Source organism: Neolamprologus multifasciatus, chromosome 16, assembly GCF_963576455.1.
Source record: "Neolamprologus multifasciatus chromosome 16, fNeoMul1.2, whole genome shotgun sequence".
Taxonomy (NCBI): domain Eukaryota; kingdom Metazoa; phylum Chordata; class Actinopteri; order Cichliformes; family Cichlidae; genus Neolamprologus; species Neolamprologus multifasciatus.
The window spans coordinates 6,077,818-6,095,594 of NC_140454.1; the positions used below are offsets into that span (position 1 = coordinate 6,077,818).

Genomic DNA, 17,777 nt, shown 5'->3' on the forward strand with positions numbered 1-17,777 from the left:
CGTTTGTTTATCGTTTCTACGTCGGCAGAAAGAAAGAAATTTCAATTTTGGCGCCTCTTCCGGTATTAAGCGGAAGAGACTTCTTCTTCGTGGATTTTAGTGTTTAACGTGCAAAGGGTTTTATTCGCGCCCCCTGTGTTAACAGACAAGGTAAAACTGACGAACGTTTGATATTTTTCTATTTGACAACGCATTTTAGTGGCATAAATATATGGTTACTTCTTCATATCGTGCTCTGCATTGTGACACTGAAATATTTATTATATTGTTTAATCGACTCGACTCCATTTCAACGTTGCTTTTGTTTTAATACTCCCTGACCTTTTATGCAACCTACATCAGAAGATGTTTCTGGAGAATTCAATTCAAAATGCTGTGCAGATAAACAGAATGGAACAGAGAAGGATATCATGTGTAGCAAGTATAAAGATTAGATGCACTTTTTTGTACAGTATATGTTGTTTTGAATAGTCTGCAATGCTATATTTCAGGATAAATAGAAGATGACCCCTCCTTTTATGTGAGATAATGCTCCAGGTCTATATTAACACATTCAGTTGCCTCCATTTTAAAGAGATGTCAATATTGTTTGGCTCCACATGCTCCAGAAATAACCCGGATAAAAGGTTAAATACTGAGACCATGCAGCCAGGAGATGGAGCTGTATAGACCCAGAGAAACTGAACCCAGGAAACCTCTGATGAATAGAGGATCTTGTGTTTGTTTCCACAGCCTGGATCTGCTCTGGACTAAACGATTGAAAAATGACATGTACTATTTATACAGGTATTATGTGAAAATATAACACCTGCAATACATGTGCACAGGTGAACATGCACCGCTCAGCATTTCACAAATGTTATTCTAGCTTTACATTAATCTGTACGCATCACTTTTTTCTTCCTCTCAAGTTCAAAAAGGTATTGTAGGTGGAAGGCGCTTATCAGATACACTGATTGTATATAAATAGCACACTGTGAATGTCAGCACAAACCTGCACACCAAACAAGTGAGGTGAGGTGTAAAAAGAACCAGAGGATTTTTGATCTGGTAAATGTCACAGTGATTTACACCAACGTCCATCATTTCTAAATCTCAACTGTTCATTTTCTCCTTAGATAACCTTCCAGAGGACAGCTCAGGAGCCATGGCAATGTTTGGAAAGGTTTTGGAGCCAGTGGGCTACATGCAGACTGTGAGGTGGGTTTTCCTCTTTGACATGATAATTCACATTGTAGCTATGCGAATTTATTGTTATATACAAAAGGTTTTTTGTCTTTTTTGGGGGGGCTAAACCAGGAGTGTCTTTACTTACTTGCTGTGCACAGGGTCTTGGTCCAGGGCATCTGTTCCTATCTTGGTGGCAGTGCTACACAAGAGGAGACTGAGCTGGCCAAGAAGAACTTGGACCACATCGACCAGGAGCTGGGAGCAACAAGCCACGGCCTGCTGAAGGACCAGGAGGTCCATCAGCTGGAGAACGACCTGGCTGTGGTGTACTACCAGCTGGGCACTGCGGTGAGAAAACTCTACGACCTCATAAACACAATGTTATGTGCAAGGTTGTGTAATATAGCTGAATAAATGATGCAAAGTCTAGAAAAGAGACTATAAAAGCAAGTATTTCATTAGCAATGGTGATAATTTTATTATATAATTATTTAATGGGTATGCAAATAAAATGAGCAACTGGAACATCATGCCTCAAGTTCTGGGACGTGAACATTTTATCTTTATTCACTGATCCCATGACAGACAAATAAATAAACCATACACAGACTGAATAATCCACAATTAAAATCAAAGAAAATAAAAAAAATGCTAAAAAGAAATCCTGCCTGTGCTCTCCTTTTCTACTCAAAACACTTGTCTTACATACGCCTATAGTCTAATATATGTGAAGTTTCCAACCTGTGGACCCTATTCTGACTGGAAGCAGGTTTATTTATCAAGACCTGGGCCAAATTTTCAATTGCTAGCTTCACCGTCAGTTCTCTAAGGTGAAATTAATCCTGGGAAGTGTCTTTTTAATCAAATTGTCTGAAAACAAGGTGAAGGACTTGGAAGCACTGGTGGATGTAGAACAGTATTATGGCAATAAATTGACATATATAAAGCCCGAAGAGTAAAAATATTTAAAAGTAAAGCGCAAAGACTTTTTTCCCCTAAGCTTACACTGGGACTGCATTTGAATTCATCACTGTGAGTGTATTATGTAAAAATATGGGACCAGATGTATGATTAAAGCATCTGCTCATTTCTACTGACTCGTATTAACAGGCTTACGCCTTCTATTTTTCTCTTTAATTATTTCCGCGGCTAAGTGTGGCATTCGGTTATGTCATAAGTTTACAGGTATTTGAATTTGGTGCTGGTGGTGGATAGGGTGGCAAGGTGGGGTGGTAACAAAAACACAGGCAGCAAATGAATTCATGGAAACGTTTACCCACTGTCATTTTCTGGGTGGCTGGTTATTTTTGGAGTGAACGGATGAGCGATAATGAGACTCTTCATCAGCTAAAAGCTGCCAAATGTGAGTGCAAACACCTAAATTGATAGAAAAGGTGTCGAGTGTGAGAACCGGAAAAGCTTTATGTGTCCTTGTCCAGATTATTTACTAACATTCCTTCATATTAAAGGAAAATGTCATGTTTTTAATTTGACCTGTAGTAAACTGAAGTATAGAGTTTATTATTGCTCCGAACCACTGGGTCTTAGATGCACTCCATCTCCTCTTGTTTTAGGTGAGGGCCCAGTCAGACTTCACCAAGAAGGAGACTGAGGTGTTCCTGCAGTACGTGCAGGATTACCGGCTGGAGAGGCAGCTAACAGCACTCTACAATCGTCTAATGGGAGTGTCGGCGCTGACAGACCAGCCCCCGCTGCTGGAGGAGGTCATACTGAGCCGCAAGCCCAAACGCTGGGAGCTGAGCGAGTTCTGCGTCAAGGTTAGTGGATGTGTAATGCTGATTGTGGAAGGGTGGTGCTTGGTGTGGAGGGGTATTTGTGATTAACTCATTTGGCTGCAGGGAGTCGGGGTCATTAAAGTTTCATTTTTTTCTTATTTGACTTTCATTATGCACAGGCACGCAAGCCTGAGGTGATACAGCAATCTTATGCACAAATGCACACACACTTTTTTTTTTTGGCACATTTATCTTTGTGAGAACCTTCACTGGCAAAATGCATTATTTGGACCCCTGATCAAACATAAACTTGCTTTGAACCTCCCCCCCAAAATACTTCAAACAGCCCATTGAAGGACAGTCTGGAAAAAAAAAAGAACTGGTCACTTTTTCAACACGCCCTCAGTTTCAAGGTCTAAAGCAGTTTGGTATCCCGTAAATACAAATCTCCAATCAAGTACAAACCAAGAGAAAGGAAAAAAATATATCATTAAAAAGCAATCCTGGAACTTCATTATATAAGATCCAAAAATGAAGACTATGTTAGATGCAGTCACATAAATAACAGCACAAATATATCCAATCCCACTGAGAACAAGTTATGGAAAAATTGCAGGAGAGGAAAATGCAGTGAGAAGCACAGATGTACTGGATTAACTATTAGTTTTCATAGCAAAAAAGATAAATGTGACAGAAAGGCACTGAGGTCCCGTGGGGAATGAAGCATGCTGCATCTGTCTTCTTGCTATGAAAATAAACTGAATATTTAATCTTCGCTGTGACCTTCTCTTGTCTTTCTCGTTAGCTGAGTCGGCAAATTCCACCTTTGCCTGTGCTGGGAACAAATGTGTTCTGTCGCTTGCTTCGATGGATGAAGAGCTCAGGCTTTAAAGCTAAAATTAAAAAATCATTAGTTGCTTGTAAAGAAACTGAAAGGTTACTGGTTTTATTACCATAAAAGCATTTTCCTCCTTTATGCACAGAATCAAACAGACTTTTTTTTTTTCTATTTCTTACATTTAAAAGTGACCTGATGGTCACTGTGGGTCCTTTAGTCCATCTGTCATTCCCCTTGGCAAGACACACAGAGCCAGTCTGCTACATAACGACTGTCCAGTTTTACAGGAAATGAATCTCCCAGAAGTCACAGGCTTGTTTGTTATATAAAAGCAGTTAGATGATTATCTTTAAACCATAATTGGCTGCGTGGGGTCAGCACTGACCTCCTTGTTATAAACAAAATGTATGACGGTGTTTAAAGGAAGCGTGCACACTTTGCGCTGCTTGTCCGTTTAGAACAGTTGTTTTCTTCAGTCATCACCGCAGTGAAGAGTTTCCATCCAAGAAAGTCAAATCAGTCCAGAGTCCACTTATTAAAGGGCTTAAGTGTGGATTAGCCTTAATGCTGAAGCAGCTTCTGCTTGTAAACGGTGCCGAATGAGTAAATTTGTTGGCACGTTTCTCTTTTCAAGGACTGATTTGCACAAGTGCACTTATATAAAAGCACGGCAAGCTAACTGATGTGAAATGATAGTTGCAAAATTTGCCCTCATGGTGTGGTTTAAATAATAAAGTAACATCCATCCATCCATTCGCTTCCGCTTATCCTTTTCAGGGACGCGGGGGGCGCTGGAGCCTATCCCAGCTGTCATAGGGCGAGAGACGGGGTACACCCTGGACAGGTCGCCAGTCTGTCTCAGGGCCAACACACAGAGACAGACAACCAGTCGCACTCACATTCACTCCCGCATTCACACCTATGGGCAATTTAGATTGTTCAATTAACCTATCCCCACAAAATGAGGAAACGGAGCTCATTTTGCACACAGTGTATAAAGCTGCAGGGTTTACTTTGAGAGAAGGACATTTTGAACCAACTATAGTGATCAAAGTCATGGCTGCAAATCATGCGGTCAAGCCTGAAGAGCCCGACCTTGCTAATCAAAGAAACTACAGCCAAGTTTCTTTAACCTTGAAGAACTTATCGTAGATAAACATATTTTAGGTGATAACGTAATCTGCTGTGATTATGCTTCTGGTGCTGAAACAAGAACCAAGGCGATGTCATTTTGTCTTAAACCAGACAAAATCTTACATCTACATAAGATAATTACCCAACCCTGAAATAATAATGCTTTGATTATTATTAATATTATTATTATAAGAACCCTCTGTGTTGTCACTAAAGGAGCCTGACTAACACTGTATATCCACATAGTGCTTTTTTGGTGCAGGCCTTACTCATAAAGGTCAGGTTTGTTAAAGCCTTGCGAGCAGTGATTTTAATATGAATTACAGCTACAGTTACTCAGAAAGGTGACTGGGTCACAGGAGAACAGTCAGTTTGTCATGTGCATTGTCATTTTTTTCAACATACAGGGTTAGGGTGAGGGAAAAGGTGTATTTACACCATTTAAAGGCAAAAAGCATGTTTCTTAAAGAGCTGTTTTGTTCCTGTGGTTCCACTTTCTCAGACTAAAATGCTGGCTAAAGGATTTATGGGTCATGGACACTTTCACATGTTCACGTTCTTTTTCTCCTCTTTCTTCTGACAGATAAATTTTGTCCTGGGCACTGGTCTGCTCTGCCTCTTCACTCAGGCTTCCCTAACAGGAAGAGACCAGGCTCTGCTTATCAAGAGCTGGTCTGACCGTATGGGCGCCCTGTACAGGAAAATGAAGAACACGGGAGGTCGCTGCTTAGGCTACTTCCTGGAGCAGGCGGAAGAGGATATACGGCAGCAGCTGCAGGAGGCCATCCACAACCGATTGCCCCCAGATGAGGCAGCAGCGAGCATCCTGAAGACCCTGGAGAAGAATTACGATTGGCTGCGCTGGGCGGTGATGCTCCACCCCGCTGTGGGACCCAAGGAGGAGGAGGAGGAAGAGGAGGAAGGAGGAGAAAATGAAGGTGAAGCGACAGAACGACAGCCTGGCAATTTGCTCTCCGTGGCATCTGAAGCTCCCATCCCCCATGTGGTGGCGTGCTACCAGGACACACCCACTACACTGGATAAAAGCCGCATCCACCAGCTCATCGTGGATTTGGAATGGAAGATCCCCAACCCACCACCTGAGGTGTACGCTTCCATAGAAGAAGACCCAGGCAGGGCTAGGCGCTACCTGGCTTCCCGCATGCTGAAGAAGCTGCAGGAGGGGTTGGGATCTGGTGTGGCCGTCCATGTTGTGCCGGGCAGGATGGAGATGAAATGCAACTTCCCTCAAGCCTCCTACTACCTCTATGAGTACAAACACCGGCTGGCCTCAGGCACCGTGTGTGTGTTTGGATGAAAGAGAGATCGTCTGCTGGTCTCATGCACATGTTTCATAATTCTGCTACACTATCAGCTTTAGATTTGTTGGTGGATATCTTGTGTACTATTGCCTCTAAATAAATATTATTTTAGAGAAAAACAACATGCACGAGTATTTGCCTTGCTTTATGGCTAAAGTCCAGTTTATTAAAACTTGGGTCTTATCTACACAGATGAGCTAAAACATTACAACCGATCACAGATGAAATGATTCTCTGAGCTATATTAGACAATAAGTGATCTCACAGTCATTTTGTTGAATGTGGGAGAAAAGTTGCATGTGTAGACCTGAGAGTCTGTGACTAGCAGAGATGGGTGTAATCCGATTACTTATTTCAAGTAACGAGTAAAGTAAGGGATTACTATTGCAAAAACAGCAATTAGATTACTGTTACTTTCCCGTAGGAACGCTGCGTTACTGCGTTACTAAAACCGTGATTTTTTTGCGAGAATGTCTCATGACAGTGACGTAACCAAGTGCTACGTTTGTGACAACAGCTGTGTGCAGATCAACAATGGATCATATATCGAGTGCGGGAGAGAGTATGAGCGTGCAGCGTTTAAAGCGTGGAAGTACTGACCTTACTTTGAGTTTGATTCCATAAAAAGTGACAAAAACATTAGTGTCCGTTGTGCGTGGGAAGAAAACTTCTTTTTACAGCGAAAAAACCCCTAAACTTCCAAGCAAGCACCGAGTGCGCAACGAGGTAATGGGGTTTCTCACAGAGAAACTTCCGTATCCTTCCACTGACCGCTGCAGCACACCTGCACCAGGGTAAACCTCCGCCTACGCCACTCCTGCTTTACAGGTGAAAATAGAGCAAAAGGACCGCTAGTCTTTGACTTTATTTATTTTCTGCTGTGTTTTACTTGCATCTATTTGAAAGAGTGAGTGTAAACACAAATATATATATATATATATATATATATATATATATATATATATATATATATATATATATATATATATATATATATATATATATATATTATGTGCTGGAATGTGCAGAAAATAGGTTTAAATGTTAAACAAATTTCTTCCAGTCAGAGAATGGTGCATATAATTAAATTTTTGCTTGATGCATAAAGTTAAAAGATTAAAACTAATAAAACAAGTTTTAAAAAGAGACTTTTCCATTTGATTACATTTTGTATGATGGATTATGCAGAAAAAGTAGAATTGGGCTGAAAGATCTATCACTTTATCACCTATTCAGGTTGTAAATCGTGTTTTTAAAAAGTAACTAAGTAACTAAGTAATTAATTACTTTTGAAAATAAGTAATCAGTAAAGTAACAGGATTACTTTTTTGGGGAAGTAACCAGTAATTAGTTACTGATTACTTTTTTCAAGTAACTTGACCAACACTGGTGACTAGGACCAGATTTTTATCACGATGGCCAGACAACTGGGTCGGAACACTTTCGTAACAACTTGGTTTGAGGGAACGTTTTTGGATTCACGTTGACGCCGCCTCGCAACTCACAGGACTTTGAGGATCTGCCACAAAGTGCCAGATAACCACAGGGCGGAGCACAGCATATTAGAGAGGTGATCATAATTTTTTAGCTCATCATTTTAAAATATTTAAAGAAAATCTGAGCTGGACTGCATGAAGATTTTTATTAATATGGTCACCTGAGGAGCACAAGACCAAAATTTCTCTTTGTCTAATAGTTTAAAGCCAAATACCTGAGAAACTCAACATTTCAACAACCAAACGTTTACTGTGCACAGTGCAGAGCTGTTAACATGGCAGTAAATGTAATTGCTGAGATCTGGGAATAAAAAGTTCAAAGAGGTTAGGAACCCAAGAAATCAGACAGTCAAAAGTGCATATTCACGATTAGCCTACGACTGTTTTGTGGTAAAACATCCATCATGAACAGGAGCACTCACAGGTAGATCAAAGATAAAACAGCTGGTCTAAACCAGTGGTGGGCATTTCATTTTTCCAAGGGACCACATGAGAAACGGACTGTTCCAGATGGCGACACTAATTATTTGTTATTATTGGTGTAGCCCTCCACAACAGTCCCTAACTGTCATAACTATTTGAAAAAATTGGCAATAATTTTACTGTATGCCTTTTGCATAAATAAATTCCTCTAACAGCCAAATTAGTGTAAAACTACTGCTCTCCTTATTGCTTACATTTGACCAAATCGTTATTCTTTTGCCACAAATAATATGCACTGACTGAGTATTTTAGTATGAATGTAAAATCCTGTTTATTTCCATAACCTGTCTAAGAACTTACCCCAGTCTAGAGAAATCCTATAATAGCCGGAGTGCCCAGTTTCTTGTTGCTGCTTACTTATACAGCTGACGTAACAGAAACGATTTGCCTAGCAACAAAAGTGTCTAGTTTATAGCGTAAGTGTTGTCTTTCAAAATGAAAAAGATAGTGTAAGGGTGAAAGGCTAGCAGGCACATGTGCATAGAGCCTACAGCAAAGATGAATTAATGTATTTCCTATGACCATAAGGATGTGAATGACCAGATTTCTCTGTGTTCCATGTAAAACACTAAACCAGGATAAGCTTCATTACTGGGATACGGAGAAGAAGGTGGCTGAGATCAAATCCTTCACCATGTTTACTGTTGTTTATTACTGATAACTGTTGGATCAGCAGACATAATAATTCCTAGATTGAAAGACTTTAAAACTTTCCATAATGTCCTTGAATAAGAGTCCAACTGGCGTCCATGTGGGTGAGTGTCATGGTCCATGACGCAACTACCTAAAATGCCCAAGAAACGCGTCGTCCTTTTAGGTAATACTGTAATTCCAAGTGCTGTTTTTGTTCTTACACGAGTCCACCATCAGAGTTGAGCAGAGCCATTTTTTCCAAGTCCTTCCTGACATCTGGGAAGCCCTGCAGCGCATCCTGAAAGTCGTCCCAGGACAGAGAGAAACACTGGCAGTCGGTCAGTGCTTTCACTGTGGCCAGATGTTTGCCCTTGTTCAGCACACATGTCTCTGTACACACAGAAGGGTCCGTAAGACTGTGGTTAATGAGCAAATAAAATCTCATGACGGGGATGAGATCTGACAATTAATCCTAAATTAAAGCTGAGTTGTCCGATGGAGGCCTGCTAAGCTTTAAACGTCGCAGAGATCTGCTGCCAAAAAGATTTGGAAGTGTGCACATGTAATGATGGAGAATTAAGGAAGTCAGCCAAATTGGCAAAAAACGAGAAGATTTAATCACTTTGGTTCAACACTGTTCTTCTAAAACACAAATGGCAACAAAAAAAACAAATAATAAATATTCTGCAGAGGAAATAATTTGGAAACTTTTCAAATTAAACACATGACACATGCCTAAAATTGAACCCCTAACCATCACCATTTATTTTTTTAATTGTTTTGCAAGGCCTGTCTCAGAGCTCATGAATTATTATTAGACACCGGCAACAACTATATTTGAGTAAATCTAACTCACCTCCAAAGAAGTCTCCATCACACAGTTCCCTTTCATAGGAATCGGTCTCCACGAGGACCTGGCCGTGATCGATGAAGAACATGCGGTCACCCGGGACGTTCTGTCGGACGATGACGTCTGCTTCCTGGAAAACCTCGTACTGCAGTTTGAGGAGGACGGTGTTGATAAAGCTTTGATCTCTGTTCTGAAATATCGGCACGTTTCTCAGCAGCCGGCTGCACATCACGGTCACAATTTGCTGAAAAATACACACAAAGCTTGGTATGACAAATGAAGATAGACGTGAGCTAAGAAACAACAAATCACACTCAGTTCAGGCAAGATTAAAGAATGAATGAAAAACAGATATTTATGTACACTGAGTGAATGTGACATAAAAGCATAACTGTGAATCTGCATGTATGAGGATGACATCTCGTATAGATATCAATACGAGATCAACCAAAACAAATCAATCTCAGCCAGTTTGGAGATTAGCAATAACCCCATCTATACCTCTTTGAGTGCTGAGGACACGGTGTCCATGACGTCCTTCTCGTCAAACCACTTCCCTCCATAGCGAGCCTGGTAGTACTTGTTGATGCGAAGCTGCAACTCTGGAGGGAGCTTCATGAAGGTCATGTAGTGCTCCAAACGGCTCATCTGTTGAAGATGGATAGAATATATTGCATTAGATTACCATGTATAGATTATATCATAAGTTTTAAATATATTACTTGAACTATTGAATTCAGAATAACAATAAGTGATTACTAGTCAATAAAAGTTCAATCTAACTACAAAAAGTCTAAATTAATCGGGAAAAAATTCATTTAAAATTACATATATTGAAAGGAACTCATCAATATATCTTCACTCCTGCTGATTTCTATTATTTCCGATAGAATTCAGGTAGAAACAGAAAGTAGAGGAATGACAAAGATTTGGTGAGCCAGGAACTAAATCGTGGCTTTAGTATACCGATACTGGTATCGGGTATTGGGGCCGATACTGTAAAATGTGTGTGTACTCATACTCGTAAAAGTTAACCGATACCAACTTATTTCATTAATCAGAGGGTGGCTTGTCATTTCTGTTGTAGTTTTTTAGATTGGCCACTAGGGGGACATCCCACGCTAAACAGGCACAGAGTTAGACAAGTGAGACTGGCGGCTCCAGATAAAAAAAGAGAAACTGGAGGCTGCTGTAGCTAGGCTAAACAAAATGTCAGCAGTGTGGACCGGAACAGCCAACTTTAACTCAGGTTTTGGAAAAGCGATGAAAAATGTCAAGAGAAAGTCCACGGGCAGTTTAAATAACAGAGGCTCTGACTCATTTTATCGCTCTGGATGACCAGCCAATGCCGGCCGTGGAAAACATAGGATTGAACCGTCTTCTCAGCATACTCGAGCTGCGATATGAAATATAATAAATAAACAGAAGTGTTTATTTATTATTCTGATAGCTCGAGACAGTGCCAATAGTTCAGTGATATTTTGTTAAATTACAATGTGGAGACTCTGCAATAATTTAACAGAAGTGCTTATTTTTCACTTGAAATTTTTTTGTGGTCATTTTTATTAAGATTTTATTTTTTATCGGCAGAGAATAAAATAAAACCTGTCTTCCAATTAATTGTATTTGTGTGTGTGTGTGGTAGAAGTATCGGTTTTTGTACTCTGTATCGGCAAGTACTCAGATCCAAGTATCGGTATCGTATCGGTTTGAAAAACCTGGTATCGTTGCATCCCTACTGTGCAGTGCTTCCCCCCCGTTTTTAGTCGGTTTAACCTGTACTTGCTACACTGTACTTGCTGTTTAAGGAGTATAAGTGTCACCCATGAAGACCTTGCTCTTGTACTCCTTGGCCGCTGGGTCGAGGTTGGCGATCATGGCTGTCGCATTGGCCACGAGGACGGTGTACATCAGACATCCGGACACCATGCTGACCATGACGATCCACATTTCAACATAATCTAGAGAACAAAACAAAGACATGCCAGTGCAGTTGAGTGTTCACATCTGACGGAGAATATAGATCATATTTGCTTTTTAAAGTGGCAGAGAAAGAAAACTTAAACTCTTAACTCGTTGGAGCGTCCATAGAGCCATAAGAGAGAGCAATCATCTGGGAGAGAGCTCGGAAAACACCCCATGAGTACTTAACGATGACCGTGGCATTCTGAAAGGAAAGGTTCAATCATTATTGTCTATTATTTCTCATCGTAAGACAGGCTTCTAGCTTAACATTGTCAATTTTGTTTTCTCTTTTTCTCATTATTGCATTTTTACAGTCCTTAATTGTCTACATTGAAGACAAAGTGAGAGCTACAAAACATCTCAGTAAGCACTGATGTGTAAAATGAGCTTCACCATCAGGTTTTCTTTGCGGACCCAGCAGTCGTTGGGAAACTCCTCCAGCATAGGCACAAAATACTGGATGCATCCGTTCCAGTGGCACAGCAGGAAAATCATTGTGAAGAGAGACATGATGCGGATGAACAGGCGAACCACCTCCAGGTTTGCATTTGACACCTGTCAGGAAAAGGGTACACGACACTTGGTCAGCGGGTAAGACACAGCATTACACTGTACTGATAGAGTGTTTGACCGACTGGACATCTTTGCAGCAGCAAACAGGGTGTACACTTGTTTTAGGGTCAGCCAGCTCTTTCTACTGTATTAAGGATTCATATTCACTCGCTGTTACAGTGAGTGAATATGAATGTTGTTGTTTTGGGCCATGATTTAGTTATTTATTGGGCAAGCTTGAAGGATCAATTTGACCTTTTTATCGTTCTGGTTTATTAGAACCCAGGTCTTACTTTAATAGTTTTGTTCATTGTTGAAATATACAACATTGCACGATAACTTCAATGCAGCGAGGTCAGACGGTACGAGAAACATGAGGAGCTAGGCTGTAAGTGAGCCGGCAGTTTAGTCAGATCATCTTAACCACCTCGTTTGTTAGCCCTGTGATGGGTCTGATGACCTAACTAAGGTGTACCTTGCCTCTCACCCTATCGCAGCTGGCTCCAACCCTACACAAGTGGAGAGTAAAATATATGCAATGGACTTTATTTGCAAGTAAAATAATGGTAATTGCAAAGGAAGGCTGAGAGAACACGACTGCTGTAAGAAGACAAGCTCAAAGTTGGAGCGGGACGTTGATGTGTAAACTATGAGGAACACGTGGTTTAATCATTTTCTTGTGCAAATGTACATGTTTGATCATTTAACTGCTTGTATTTCTAGCTTAAGGTGACTTCAGAAAAAAAGATAATGGTTTTTAATAAACTCAAAATATGCTCTAAGGACGGATTTCTTGATCCAAACCTAATTTACCAGTCAGTTAAAAGCACACTACCCACAGATATTTATGCCACAAACTGCCACAACGGACAAGAGAATAGACGAAAAGCTTAGTGCAACAAGAACACCTCCAAAATGCGAGCAATGTGTTGATAAAACACTACATTAACCCTCAGCCTGCCATTCTAACACGATCTGATTCCTGAACAGAGCCCAGACTTTTGGCTGCAAGATCTGTTAGAGATGAGACAGGCAGCTTTCATCAAAAGAAAAACAGCATAAAGTTTCCAGGATTTATGGGAACCCCCAACAAAACACACGCTACAAACCATTTATTATTGCAACTACCAGTTTATAAACAAACATAGATAATGCAATAAAAACACCTTGCCAGAGAGATAACAGTGTTGTTCTATATGAAACTGTCATCATATTGACCATTTGTTACATAAACCCATGTTGATTGAGCCCAGTGTTTCTGTATTTACTGTTTACTAAACAGCGATAGGCAAATTCACTTCACAAATAAGCACATTGCCCATCAGTGCACGAGCGTGACATGGCTAACTGTCAGATTTGTCACTAGAGCCCGGTGCTGTAAAGTATCGGCAGCAGGGAGGAGAAAGGCTGATCGAATTTCAGAGGTGAGCTTTGACGACTATCTGCCATTTAAACTTACTTTCTCCACTTCGTTGAAGAACCGGACCAGCCTGGAGACTCGAGCCAGCCTGATTAAACTGAGGATCCGCACAAACATCAGTATCCTCATCATCTTGTTGGTCTTGGAGGGGTTGTCATCGTTGTGGTAATGTAGTCCCTGACATTGTACATTAAAAATGCTGCAATTAGAATCTTAATCCACCTCATTTGCTCATTTACAACTTTGCCTAATTAATAAGTGCCAGCAAGGCTTTCTTGCTTTTCTAAGTGCTAACATATACAGTACAGAAGAAGTACAGCGTTGGCTTTTCCTGCCTCTTCCTCTTTATTATTACCGCAAACAGCAGTATGTAGCCAATTGGGAAAGCTGCTATGACGTCTGGAATGAACCATGTCCTCAGGTAGCAGACTCGGATCCGCTTGATATCCAGAATTGCTTCCTGTAAAACAGAGCAGAGCAGCAGAGTGAGCAGATAGATGAAGACGCCGTTCACCACGTGCTACAATCGCATGTATAATTTAACACTCGAACTAAAACAATATTTGGCGAGTTCATCCAAAAGTAAGCGAGTGTGACGTCAGACGAGCTTGGCAGGGTTCTGAAAATGTTACAGAGGCACACGCATCAATATTTCAAGCAGACCAAGAGTAAATCTGGCAAAACCAGATGTGCGGTCGAGAATAAACACAGGAGAAACATCACAGATGGGCCATTAGGAAGACAGAAGTCACAAAACACCAGCCAGCGAAAACAAACAGGATATATAGCGCATAATACTTAATTTGAAATGTTACACTTCTCATTCATCCACAACATCATAATCCCCGTTATAAAATCAAACAGCAGTAGCCGTTTTCGCCCATGTCCAGGAGCTAAGGGGGTTTGCCGTTAATCTAGCCTTTCGTGTATCGAGTAGATTACAGATGGTGCAGAGATGGAATGTATGTGCTCGTCTGCACCCGGATTATAGACTCCCAGATTGTGTCTGAAAATAGAATATAGCCACTCTCACCTCTGCGTCCTCGGTTATGATCCCCGTCCGGAAATTCAGTGCCACATCTATTAGGAACAAAGTGTCTGAAAACACGTTAAAGCCTTCCCATGCCAGCCCGCTGTTTCCGTCCAGAAAGGCTATCTCCATGGGAATCCCAATCAGGTTCAGAAATGTGATGACCATCATGATCAAGATGTAGTAACTCCTAGGGGAGGAATGAGCACAAAAACATATGTGTGACTTTCCAGTAACTCTTATTTTCCATGTCACAGTGTAGTGGAAAGTACATCTCCTCAGCCAGGGCGCGATTGCCAGGCTCAAATAACTCTGCTCTCTGATCTCAATTGTTTCATTCCCTCTCTAATTTCCCTCCATCTGATCATCTTACAGACTAATATCAGCAATCCTGCATATATAATACAAAACCAGCTCTTCCTTAAAGAAGTCATTTGATAGGTCCGTATTTTTCTTCTAACTCGGTTATTTCTTATAAACCTTGGATCGTTCTTTTAGGTTTCTTGCGTCACTTCAAAATGTACTTGTTTCCTTTTATCCTAAAAATAATGCATCTTATTGTCGGCTTTCTCTATTGTGATATCAGAAGAAAATCATTCTCATTGCTAATTAATGACTGGATGAATAAATACTGTTTAGCATTTAACACTTTAAAAGTTTAAACTAGAGGACACAAGAGGAATTCCTCTTCTGTCTCATCCAACAACGGTGTGATTTATGGAATATGGTAAACTTATGGTGCTCAGTAAATCTATACGCAGTATCTATATTTGTTTTCATTAATGCACTTATTCTAATGATATTCAAAGGAACAAGTTAATGCATTGCACCTTTGTATTTCCAGTAAATACTCCAAAAACTGACCTATAACATGTATAATTATTCATTAAATGTAAGGGAGAAATTAAGTTAACTATAAAAACTTACATAGACAGACCAAAGAAACAGTGGACGTGATATGCATGACTGACCTCAATCTATCAGATATATTAAATACCTCATGAGGCTGAAAGGGTGAATGACAAAGACTCCACTCTCCAGCTGTCGGATGCACTCCTTCTCCACGGCCACCTCGCTGCCATACACGTACAGGGACTGTCTGTTCAGTTGCGGGAGAAGCAGGGCTCTCCATCCACAGTTGGCTTTGGTGCATGCTACGTTGGGACCTTTCAATTTCTCCATGGCCAACTTTAGTTCCCTGTGATCAGCCGAATGCCATCCTCCCCTCTGCTACTGCTGCTTCTGCCTCTTCTGAGGATGAGTGGAGCCTGACTCTACCAGCTCTGACCTCTCCTATTGGTCACAAGGTAATATTCTAACAAGGCTCCCAACCTCAGGGCTTATTGAAGCTGTGCGGAGCGAGGCGAGTGGATACCCGCCTTTCTGCTCGATCCCTCCCTCCGCACCCTCTCCGTCTGCCTCTCTCTATTTCTGCCCCACTCCCCCCTTACACTTCTTTTCTTTTTCACCCAGCTCATCAACTATTCAGTATCTGTGTCTCATCCCCGCATAAATCAAGCCGTGTCAAGAGGGCAAGGTCCAGCTCACATTAATACCAAAGACAATGATGGGTGTGTGCCTGTACAGGGGATGGGAAGGGATCGCAATTATTGTCATGTGAAATATACATCTGGCAGCAGGGACAAGTTCAACCTGGGCCACCTCTAACTGGGGATGTAATTAAATCCTGTACTGTGTTACCTGATGCTGTACATAAGCATGCAGCTTTGAGCCAGCTCCCAAGTTGTTTGTTTGCACATATCACATCAGTAACAGAAAACAAAACAAAGGCTGAAATATTTATTTCCCTGGATGACAAAATGGAAAGTTTGGAGATGATTTACCTGGATCTTTTTTGAACTCTGTTGGGTGGGTGGGATTCATTGCAAACTTGTTAGTTTAACAAACGAAAAATAAAACTGATATTAGAGGTTGTGCCAGCACAGTGGGATTAACTTAGAGACCGTGTCAGTGGGTAAGGTGAATTACTGGCAGCTTAGGCCATGGGATGTGTCTAATAATGTGAGCTACATTTTATGAGATGAAATCTTTTTTAATAACTTTGTACAACTGTCCTTGTGGAGAAGGGTACAGGAAACAATAAAAATGGTCGTGTATAAGAAGATTCTCTCTGTTAGAGTCCAGACTTTGCAGATTTGCAAGGGAAATGCTGTTGACGTGATTGATGTGTGTGTGTGTGTGTTAGACCTGTGCCAACCTGTCCAGGTGCACAGTGTCTTTCCCTCAGTGTGTGTCCTAAAATAGGCTTCAGTCCTTTGTGACCTCAAATGTAAAAAAAGACTTTTACGAGATTACTGGATGTCATACTGATGTAGTTTTCACTTTCACTGACATGTACGTGTTAAGCACTAAATTCAGGCTACATGTCTTCAAAGAATAAAGCAATGTCTGGCAGAGATCTGGTTGAGTGACGGTGATGTGTAGGTTTGCTTCAGAGGAAATGATTACTGAAACCAAAAACGAATAAATTAATAAAGGTGAGGAAGGAATTTAGTTTTTACGACATTCCAAAAACAACATAAATTGCTTTTCCAGTGATTTTCTATGACTAAGGATGTATTATATTTTTTTTCTTGGTGTATTTGGCTATGGTTAATTTAGTAAAGTTAAGTAAAACAATATTAATATAGGATACAAACAATGGATTTAACACATTACACACTCTGTAAGCCAAACCATTTACCTCAACTTCCAGTTCTGGCATTAAAACATACACAACACATTCAGGACATCTGTAGTTCAGGAGGTACTTTTGGTTGTCTGCTAATCAGAAACTCAGCCGGTTCATTCTTTTTCAAGATACTGAACCTCAGATTGTCCCCGATGCATGCTTTGGATGACTGCATGGTTGTTAGAAAGCCATGACAAAAACAGCTCAGTGAGTAACCCAACCTGTAGTTTAGTTGCAACTGCCCTTCTTTGTTTTCAGTGTATGTCACAAGTTCTCTGTTTCAAATACCAATCCAAAAATAGTAAAATAGGAGGCCTACATTTGTCAGAAGCTGCTGAAAGTTTTCTGCCAACTTGACAACAAGGCATCGGGCGATCAGGACTCAAACTGTGGCTCTCCACCTGTCTTCCATTTGTAAACACCAAAACAGTATTTGGATCAAATTGAGCATAAATT

The 17,777-nt window shown here is 40.7% G+C and overlaps 2 protein-coding genes across 3 annotated transcripts; one reads left to right on the forward strand and one right to left on the reverse strand.

Annotated features, from left to right (window-relative positions):
• Positions 1-44: 44 nt before the first annotated feature.
• On the forward strand, positions 45-7,144 carry LOC146500116 (uncharacterized). Of its 2 annotated transcripts, XM_085134880.1 has the most exons (7): positions 58-150; positions 733-786; positions 912-1,014; positions 1,119-1,200; positions 1,329-1,518; positions 2,745-2,948; positions 5,462-7,144. In XM_085134880.1, exons 4-7 carry the CDS (start codon positions 1,148-1,150, stop codon positions 6,194-6,196), a joined length of 1,182 nt encoding a protein of 393 aa, XP_084991006.1. In that variant the 5' UTR covers positions 58-150; positions 733-786; positions 912-1,014; positions 1,119-1,147; the 3' UTR covers positions 6,197-7,144. The 2 variants fall into 2 exon arrangements, with proteins under 2 accessions (XP_084991007.1, XP_084991006.1); XM_085134881.1 differs by lacking the exons at positions 733-786; positions 912-1,014 and having other exon boundaries at positions 45-150.
• A 679-nt stretch (positions 7,145-7,823) lies between these two features.
• Positions 7,824-16,033, reverse strand: hcn5 (hyperpolarization activated cyclic nucleotide-gated potassium channel 5). The gene is made up of 10 exons (XM_085134877.1): positions 15,627-16,033; positions 14,633-14,819; positions 13,955-14,059; positions 13,639-13,776; positions 12,021-12,182; positions 11,736-11,829; positions 11,496-11,623; positions 10,164-10,310; positions 9,669-9,906; positions 7,824-9,202 (listed from the first exon to the last, which is right to left on the reverse strand). The coding sequence occupies exons 1-10, from the start codon at positions 15,809-15,811 to the stop codon at positions 9,030-9,032; spliced, it is 1,557 nt and encodes a 518-aa protein (XP_084991003.1). The 5' UTR covers positions 15,812-16,033; the 3' UTR covers positions 7,824-9,029.
• Positions 16,034-17,777: the final 1,744 nt, after the last annotated feature.

What these genes read in the sequence shown, in the direction of transcription:
- LOC146500116 (XM_085134881.1), top strand. Translation starts at nt 1,148, where the DNA reads ATGGCAATGTTTGGAAAGGTTTTGGAGCCAGTGGGCTACATGCAGACT. An exon ending in GGCTACATGCAGACTGTGAG is followed by an intron (nt 1,201 to 1,328) that starts GTGGGTTTTCCT and finishes TGCTGTGCACAG; the next exon opens with GGTCTTGGTCCAGGGCATCT. An exon ending in ACTACCAGCTGGGCACTGCG is followed by an intron (nt 1,519 to 2,744) that starts GTGAGAAAACTC and finishes CTCTTGTTTTAG; the next exon opens with GTGAGGGCCCAGTCAGACTT.
- hcn5 (XM_085134877.1), bottom strand. Translation starts at nt 15,811, where the DNA reads ATGGAGAAATTGAAAGGTCCCAACGTAGCATGCACCAAAGCCAACTGT. An exon ending in CACCCTTTCAGCCTCATGAG is followed by an intron (nt 14,820 to 15,626) that starts GTATTTAATATA and finishes TTCCTCCCCTAG; the next exon opens with GAGTTACTACATCTTGATCA. An exon ending in TCATAACCGAGGACGCAGAG is followed by an intron (nt 14,060 to 14,632) that starts GTGAGAGTGGCT and finishes TCTGTTTTACAG; the next exon opens with GAAGCAATTCTGGATATCAA.